We start from the raw sequence: 10,000 nt of genomic DNA on the forward strand, positions 1-10,000 counted from the left end.
TTCATTCCAGGACATTAGGGGACGGTGGGTAGTGTTTAGATGAAGGGCGGTGGTGCCACACCCGCGGGCTTCTTCCCCTGGCTGGTGTGTCCAGGTCCACCAGGGTCACGTGGCAACACTGTGGCACACTGTGGCACACTCAACTGTGATGCCTGGCATGGGACATGACCGCCTGAACATAGAGGAGATATGAATGTGGGAAGGGGGGGGGAGTATAGCTGGCAACATTGTTTCCTCTCACCCCTAATCCCTTCCCCTTGCCCCCCCCCTCTCACCCCCCCCCCTGTTGCCATATGGCAAGACTGGCCCGGAAACACGCCGCCAGAGGCTCTAATTGTGCCGTACTTATATACTTTTTTTTTGCCTAACCTCTTGTCCCACTTCATCTTGTATATCGGGATCATGTCCCCCTGTGTTCTGTCTTCTAGAGTTATGAGATCTAGAGGATATAGGTCTAGTTTCGTAGCTTTAGCCTATTACTTCCGGGACTAATTTTTTTTCCACGAGGAGCGGGTTCCATGCTGGTGCTGCACAGTCTAGTAAGGGTCTGATGTAGGTTGTGGATCTGATTTCTGTTGTATATCGTATTGCGAACTGCGTCACCTGCCTGGCTGTTGCTCCCGCGTGTCCTGAGTGGCTGTGTCAGGCACTCAGACCTGCCAGGACTCAGGTCTGAGCCTTCTGATGAGTTAGATGATCAGCCAGGGTGAAGGTGATGATTGGTAGCAGCTTGTAATGCTCTCTAAATGGTCGTTAAGAGTTGAATAGTTAGTGTATGCTGTCATGGGCATGATGTAGTGGGGTGATGGTGGGGTGATGGTGGGGTGATGGTGGGGTGATGGTGGGGTGATGGTGGGGTGATGGTGGGGTGATGGTGGGGTGATGGTGGGGGTGATGGTGGGGTGATGGTGGGGTGATGGTGGGGTGATGGTGGGGTGATGGTGGGGTGATGGTGGGGGTGATGGTGGGGTGATGGTGGGGTGATGGTGGGGTGATGGTGGGGTGATGGTGGGGGTGATGGTGGGGTGATGGTGGGGGTGATGGTGGGGTGATGGTGGGGTGATGGTGGGGTGATGGTGGGGGAGATTGTAACACCCATGACCTCCCCCCCCCCCCTTTAGAGTTCACACCCAGGGAAGCTTTCTCCAAAAGGTCAGCCCAGATGACCTCTGGATTATCTTGTATGTTGATTAAAGAATTCCTAGGTTAGTCTTAGTCAGCTAATAACTCCTCTCTTGAAGAGTGTATGGTGAATGTCAAACAAGCTTAATTGAAATATTTTTAAGTGTTTGTGCACGTGTGGCCGACTTCTTACATTCTTGGTGAAGGTAGCAACAGCAGATCTCCCCCCCTCCCCCTGTGGGGGTTGTATATAGAGGTCCTGTAGGGACTTAGTAAGGACAGAGTGCCGGACACCGGGGTCCAGAGAGGGCTGTGAAGAAAATCTCAGCCAGGGAGAGACAGAGGTCTTAAGGTAACGTGTGTGGTCTCTGAGGTTTTGTTCCATGTCCAAATTTCTTAACTTTTTGCCATAAGAACATAAGAACATAAGAACAAAGGTAACTGCAGAAGGCCTATTGGCCCATACGAGGCAGCTCCTATTCTATAACCACCCAAACCCACTCATATACTTGTCCAACCCGTGCTTGAAACAATCGAGGGACCCCACCTCCACAATGTTACGCGGCAATTGGTTCCACAAATCAACAACCCTGTTACTGAACCAGTATTTACCCAAGTCTTTCCTAAATCTAAACTTATCCAATTTATATCCATTGTTTCGTGTTCTGTCCTGTGTTGATACTTTTAATACCCTATTAATATCCCCCCGGTTATGTCCATTCATCCACTTGTAAACCTCTATCATGTCACCCCTAACTCTTCGCCTTTCCAGTGAATGCAACTTAAGCTTTGTTAATCTTTCTTCATATGAAAGATTTCTAATTTGGGGAATTAACTTAGTCATCCTACGCTGGACACGTTCAAGTGAATTTATATCCATTCTATAATATGGCGACCAAAACTGAACTGCATAATCTAAATGGGGCCTAACTAGAGCAAGATATAGCTTGAGAACCACACCAGGTGTCTTGTTACTAACGCTGCGATTAATAAATCCAAGTGTCCGATTTGCCTTATTACGAACATTTATGCATTGATCCTTTTGTTTTAAATTCTTACTAATCATAACTCCCAGATCCCTTTCGCAATCCGACTTCGCAATCACATAAGAACATAAGAACATAAGAACAAAGGTAACTGCAGAAGGCCTATTGGCCCATACGAGGCAGCTCCTATTCTATAACCACCCAATCCCACTCATATACTTGTCCAACCCGTGCTTGAAACAATCGAGGGACCCCACCTCCACAATGTTACGCGGCAATTGGTTCCACAAATCAACAACCCTGTTACTGAACCAGTATTTACCCAAGTCTTTCCTAAATCTAAACTTATCCAATTTATATCCATTGTTTCGTGTTCTGTCCTGTGTTGATACTTTTAATACCCTATTAATATCCCCCCGGTTATGTCCATTCATCCACTTGTAAACCTCTATCATGTCACCCCTAACTCTTCGCCTTTCCAGTGAATGCAACTTAAGCTTTGTTAATCTTTCTTCATATGAAAGATTTCTAATTTGGGGAATTAACTTAGTCATCCTACGCTGGACACGTTCAAGTGAATTTATATCCATTCTATAATATGGCGACCAAAACTGAACTGCATAATCTAAATGGGGCCTAACTAGAGCAAGATATAGCTTGAGAACCACACCAGGTGTCTTGTTACTAACGCTGCGATTAATAAATCCAAGTGTCCGATTTGCCTTATTACGAACCAACACGGATCACAACAACCAATCACAACACCATCTAGCTCGTATCTTGTAACTCTATCATCATTACCTAACCTCAGAACTTTACATTTATCAGCATTAAACTGCATCTGCCAATCCTTTGACCATTTCAAAACCCTATCTAGATCAACTTGAAGTGATAGTGAGTCCTCCTCCGAATTAATTTCCCTACCGATTTTCGTATCATCGGCAAATTTGCAAATGTTGCTACTCAAACCTGAATCTAAATCATTTATATATATTATAAACAACAGAGGTCCCAGGACAGAGCCTTGAGGCACTCCACTTACAACATTTTCCCACTCTGACTTGATTCCATTTATACTAACTCTCTGTTTCCTTTGGTATAGCCATGCCCTAATCCAGCTTAATATAGCACCCCCAATACCATGAGACTCTATTTTTTTAATCAGTCTTTCATGTGGCACTGTATCAAAAGCTTTGCTAAAGTCAAGGTATACAACATCGCAATCCTTACCACTATCAACTGCCTCAACAATGCTAGAATAAAAAGATAACAAATTTGTTAAACATGAACGGCCATTTATAAAACCATGTTGCGACTCAATTATTAATTTATGTTTTTCAAGATGAAGACGAATTTTATTTGCTATTATAGATTCGAGTAACTTTCCCACAATAGACGTTAGGCTAATTGGTCGATAGTTAGACGCAAGTGATCTATCTCCTTTCTTAAAAACTGGTATCACATTAGCAACTTTCCAAAACTCTGGCACTCTGCCTGACTCTATTGATTTATTAAATATGGTTGACAGTGGGTCACAAAGCTCCTCTTTGCATTCTTTAAGCACCCTGGCAAACACTTCATCCGGCCCTGGGGATTTGTTTGGTTTGAGTTTTACTATTTGTTTAAGAACATCCTCCCTGGTAACTGCTAAACTCGTCAACCTGTCCTCGTCCCCACCCACATAGACTTGTTCGGCTGAAGGCATATTGTTAAGTTCCTCTTTAGTAAATACAGATACAAAATATTTATTAAAAATACTACTCATCTCTTCATCACTATCTGTTATTTGACCTGTCTCAGTTTTTAATGGACCTATCCTTTCCCTAGTCTTAGTACGATATAACTGAAAAAACCCTTTAGGATTTGTCTTTGCTTGCCCTGCTATGCGAACTTCATAGTTTCTTTTTGCTTTCCTTATCTCTTTTTTAACATTTCTAACCAGTTGTACGAATTCCTGTTCTAAAGTGACCTCCCCATTTTTAATCCTTTTGTACCAAGCTCTCTTTTTACCTATAAGGTTCTTCAAATTCTTTGTTATCCACTTTGGGTCATTAGTATTCGATCTATTCAATTTGTATGGTATACTACGTTCCTGTGCTTTGTTTAGAATATTCTTAAATAAGTTATATATTGAATCCACATCGAAATCCCCATTTAAGTCACCTATCGCTGGGTTCATGTCTCGCTCCAAGACCGGCCCACACCCCATACCCAAGCCTTTCCAATCAATTTGACCCAAAAAATTTCTTAGGCTATTAAAATCAGCTTTTCGAAAATCTGGCACTTTAACAGAATTTTCTCCTACTGGTCTATTCCATTCTATGCTAAATCTGATTTCTTTGTGATCACTGCTCCCTAGCTCACTCCCTATTTCGATGTCATTAATTTGCGTTTCCCTGTTAGTTAACACTAAATCTAAAATATTATTTTCCCGTGTTGGTTCCTTAATGTGTTGCGTAAGAAAGCAATCGTCAATTAATTCTAGAAAATCTTCTGCTTCACTATTCCCTGTTTTGTTCAACCAGTTTATTCCGCTAAAATTAAAGTCACCCATGACATAAATACTGTTAGATCTAGATGCTCTAGATATTTCATCCCATAGATGCTTTGCTTCCATTCTGTCTAAATTTGGTGGCCTATATATTACTCCTATTATAATATTATTAGCTTTTTCGTTTAATTCAATCCAAATAGTTTCTGTGTGTGGCTCTGTTTTGATTCCCTCTTTGAGACTACATTTCAAATTGTCCCTAACATATATGGCTACTCCACCTCCTCGTCTAATATATCTATCTGTGTGAAATAGTTTAAATCCATATATTTGATATTCAGCTAATAGTTCTCTATTTTCTACATTCATCCACGTTTCGGTAAGTGCAATAATATCTATTTTTTCTGTGCAGACAAGAGCATTTAATTCGTTAATTTTATTTCTTAGACTTCTACTGTTAGTGTAATATACCCTAAGTGAATTGTTATTTTGTTATTTTTTTTTGCCAGTGTTAGAGTAGGATTTATAAGTGGTGATTGACATAATTTTGGTCTCAATAAACTCGTTAAATTTCCCGTCTGTGTCAATTGTTGAATCCTCTTAGCCTTTTGGATATAGTGGCTGACAACCGTTTTCATAATTAATGACAGTCATAGAAAGTACTCTCCAAGTCAAGCAATGTTTCTTGCCTCGTTGCTTGATATAGTCTCAATGGTCAAAGGCAGATGGTGGCAGCGTATTTAATCCTGTGTAGCATTTCCTTGTTGGCAGTGTACCTTTGGTTCCGGTGTAACCATCATATGTCAGCCCATAACAGTGTTACCAAGTGCAACCGATGGGGAAGTGTTACTCAGGATAAGTAGTGTTTACATTATTAGTTTAGTAACCATTATAGTGGTGACACATTATAGTGGTGTTACAATGGTGGGGTGATGGAGGGGGGTGATGGAGAGGGGGGAGCGTGGGAAGGACCTGTAGCGAGGCAAGGGAGGGGGGGGGGGGTGACAGAGAACAGGAACTAAAGAATAGGGAATAGAAAGGAATATATAGAAAGAACAACTATTGAGGAATAGGTGTGTGTACAAGATGCTGAAGATGGAAAGTGGGGAGGTGTGTGGAAGGGAGGGGAATAGGGGGAGGTGAGGGAGGGCAGGGAGATGGGTAAGGGGAATGGTGAGGGGGGAGGGGGGAGAGGTGGGGTGGGGTTAGGGGAGGGGGAGCATCGCAAGGATCTGAGCCAGAGTAACTCCTGACCCGTGAGACACACTTCCTGTACTCCTCTTTGTTCCTCACCGCTCACCCTTGTAACTCTCCCTCTCTCCCTCTCTCTCCCTCCATCCCTCTCTCCCTCCCTCTCTCCCTCCATCATCCCTCCCGGGGCTCACACCCTCACACTATCTCCCTCATTCTCAGACATTCTTCCATTCCTCACCTCCTACTTCTCACTCCTTCTCATACCCACTATAACACCCTCTTTACTCCCTCACTCACACCTGAGAGGAGGGACCAAAGAGCCAGAGCTCAACCCCCTCAAATACAACTAGATGAGTATATACATTGTTACCCTACCCCCAGGGTAAGGCTGAGGAACTAATTCACAAGTGGAGTGATGCAGCATCCTTCTCCTCCCTGCAGAAATCAGCAGGGAACAGCTCCTGCGACATGATGACAGAAGAATTAGGATAACAAGAGCACTGTCTAGTGATGACGAGTATGGGGAACCAATCACAGCCCAAGGAAGTAAGGGGCGCTATGAAAAAGGGTAAAAGTACAGCACCTGGTGAAGATGGCGTCACCTACGACATACTCAATGCACTGTGTGAAGTGTCTGGGAATCCACTACTCCACCTGTTTAACAAGTCATTCCTAAGTGGAGTGTTGCCCACACAATGGAAACACGCAATAATTGTTCCCATACCGAAGCCTAATGACCCTGGTAATTACAGACCTATCAGCCTCGTGTCATGCACTTGCAAGATGCTTGAAAGGATCATCCTAAACCGACTGTTGCACAAAATAGGCAGGTTAGGGGAGGGGGTCAATGGATTTGTTAAAGGACAGAGCACAGCAAATTGTATAGTTAATTACTTGGCTAATGACACGGCTAGGTACTCTGTATTTGTTGACATCAAAGGAGCCTTCGACAAAACGCAGGGGATTGCGATCCTGGACGAGCTTGCATGCATGGGTGTCAAAGGGAGACTCATGAAATGGGTTGAAGACTACCTCACAGGAAGGAAAGCCAAGGTTTGCTTCAATGGAGCAGTCTCCAGAACAATGAATATGGAACTCGGGACCCCCCAAGGCGGAGTCTTAAGCCCTACACTATTCAATGTACTTATGAACGCCATTGCAAATATTGATTTTCCGAAAGGAACACAACAAGTGGGATATGCAGATGATGTCCTAATACAAGCTCCCACCTTGGGAAAAATTGAACAGTCCATTGAACTCCTCGGAAGGAAATGTATTGAACTCGGTTTCACTCTCTCCACAAACAAGACAATCTTGAGGTTATCTAGAAATGATTTCGGGGCTTTCAGTGTCCCCGCGGCCCGGTCCTCGACCAGGCCTCCACCCCTAGGACGCAGCCCGTGACAGCTGACTAACACCCAGGTACCTATTTTACTGCTAGGTAACAGGGGCATAGGGTGAAAGAAGCTCTGCCCATTATTTCTCGCCGGCGCCCGGAATCGAACCCAGGATCACAGGATCACAAGTCCAGTGTGCTGTCCGCTCGGCCGACCGGCTCTATGGCGGTGTGTCCACTCACAGGATGAGTGGCGCTGCCCAATACTGTCACTATGGCGGTGTGTCCACTCACAGGATGAGTGGCGCTGCCCAATACTGTCACTATGGCGGTGTGTCCACTCAAGGATGAGTGGCGCTGCCCAATACTGTCACTATGGTGGTGTGTCCACTCACAGGATGAGTGACGCTGCCCAATACTGTCACTATGGCGGTGTGTCCACTCACAGGAAGAGTGACGCTGCCCAATACTGTCACTATGGCGGTGTGTCCACTCACAGGATGAGTGGCGCTGCCCAATACTGTCACTATGGTGGTGTGTCCACTCACAGGATGAGTGACGCTGCCCAATACTGTCACTATGGCGGTGTGTCCACTCACAGGATGAGTGGCGCTGCCCAATACTGTCACTATGGCGGTGTGTCCACTCACAGGATGAGTGACGCTGCCCAATACTGTCACTATGGCGGTGTGTCCACTCACAGGATGAGTGGCGCTGCCCAATACTGTCACTATGGCGGTGTGTCCACTCACAGGATGAGTGACGCTGCCCAATACTGTCACTATGGTGGTGTGTCCACTCACAAGATGAGTGACGCTGCCCCATACACTCACTCACTCACTTCCTTAGCCCTCGAGACATCAGGAGGAAACTGAAAATAGAAAATGAGGCTTTACCTGAATTTACCTGAAAGCTATACTACCTCTCTAGTGTCGAAGGAGTGTAAGGAAGCACTCCTTAGAAGAAGAAGGTGTAGAAGCCACCTCCATCTTCACTATCTTCACTATCTTCACTCCATCTCAATACTCCCTCATGTTTATTCACAGATCTCCAACACTTACTCATTCTCCAGTGGGCTCCCTTCTCTCTGCCTCATCCCAACACTCATCCCTCATAATTACTCACTCTCTACACAGTACGTAGATTCTTATTACTCATCTAGATGTATTCATCTAGATGTACTCATCTAGATGTACTCACGTAGATGTACTCGCGTAGATGCACTCACCTAGATGTACTCACCTAGATGTACTCACCTAGATATATTCAGCTAGATGTGAAATGATTTGCAGAGAGAGAGAGAGAGAGAGAGAGAGAGAGAGAGAGAGAGAGAGAGAGAGAGAGAGAGAAGAGAGAGAGAGAGAGAGAGAGAGAGAGAGAGAGAGAGAGAGAGAGAGAGAGAGAGAGAGAGAGAGAGAGAGAGAGAGAAGAGAGACAGAGAAGAGAGACAGAGAGAGAGACAGAGACAGAGACAGAGCTCCACCATCCAAGCCAGTCCACAAACAACCCCAACATTACTCCCCGTTAACGATCGCTAAACCATCTCATTTTTAACGTACTGGCGAATTCCCCTTACAAAACCCTACGCATCAGACGAGAGAGCGGGCTAAACCGTTCGTGTTTCTTACGAAGTACCGAGAGATCTTAGTAATTGGAAACAGCGATAGAGGCGTAACCCACAAGGGCCCAGCGGGACACCCACACGACCTGCGCAGATCGATGCGCAGATTAGAATGAGAAATAGTGTCATTTGCATATTGATTCGAGGTGGCTCTCACCTATTGTGAAGTATGTAAATTGGCAATGAGAAGTTATAAATAGGCCACGAACCAATTTGTGAAGGAATGTGAGAGTAACTAGCCTATTGAAGTGACGTCATAGGCCTGGGGAAAATATCACACACACACACACACACACACACATACACAGTTGAGAGGCGGGAACAAAGAGCCAAAGCTCAACCCCCGCAAGCACAAATAGGTGAGAACACACACACACACACACACACACACACACACACACACACACACACATATATATATATATATATATATATATATATATATATATATATATATATATATATATATATATATATATATATATATATATATATACAGAGAGACAGCACCTGAACACACACAGTGTAAATCTTGCAATATTGCAAGCATGAAGACGCCTCCTTGTGCATCTTGCACTCAAACTAGCTGTGACTCATGGTACGCAGACCCTCAGTGGTGCTTAGTCTGCTCAGCGCAGACTCTGCACTCCATACGGGGGGGGGGGGAGGTGAGGGGGGGAGGAGGAGGGGGGAAGGAGGGAGGGAGAGAGCCTGTTGTGTGCTGTTGCTCAGTCAGTCATCCGGTCAGGGTGCCACATGGGCACTGTGACCTGTGCAACACACAGGACCTGACGACCTGCAACAAGCAAGAGTGGATGTTCGCTGCAAGGTGTAGAGAAACTTGGTGGGGATGTCTAGCGAGATGTGGGCCGGAGGTTGCAAGATGGATGCTGATGTTGAGCCCACCAAGGACCTGCCCGTGGTAGATGGAGGTGGCTTTCTCAACTTCTTTGGTGCCGTCTATCTCCAGGTTTGTGAGATTTAGTTCCGTTTGTTTAATCTCGTACTCCAGGTTTGTGAGATTTAGTTCCATTTGCTTATTCTCGTACTCCAGGTTTGCGAGATTTAGTTCCGTTTGCTTATTCTCGTACTCCAGGTTTGTGAGATTTAGTTCCGTTTGTTTAATCTCGTACTCCAGGTTTGTGAGATTTAGTTCCGTTTGCTTATTCTCGTACTCCAGGTTTGTGAGATTTAGTTCCATTTGTTTAGTCTCGTACTCCAGGTTTGTGAGATTTAGTTCCAGTTGCTTA

General features: G+C 44.8%; 1 protein-coding gene across 1 annotated transcript in view; it reads right to left on the reverse strand.

Moving 5' to 3' along the window:
- Positions 1-9,486: 9,486 nt before the first annotated feature.
- LOC123758227 (uncharacterized protein PF3D7_1120000-like) overlaps positions 9,487-10,000 on the reverse strand; it is a 927-nt gene continuing 413 nt past the window's right edge. The window contains exon 1 of the mRNA XM_045742351.1: positions 9,487-10,000. This exon is cut by the window's right edge and continues 413 nt beyond it. Coding sequence (XP_045598307.1) covers positions 9,487-10,000 — 514 coding nt within the window.

This window comes from Procambarus clarkii, chromosome 11 (assembly GCF_040958095.1).
Source record: "Procambarus clarkii isolate CNS0578487 chromosome 11, FALCON_Pclarkii_2.0, whole genome shotgun sequence".
NCBI lineage: Eukaryota > Metazoa > Arthropoda > Malacostraca > Decapoda > Cambaridae > Procambarus > Procambarus clarkii.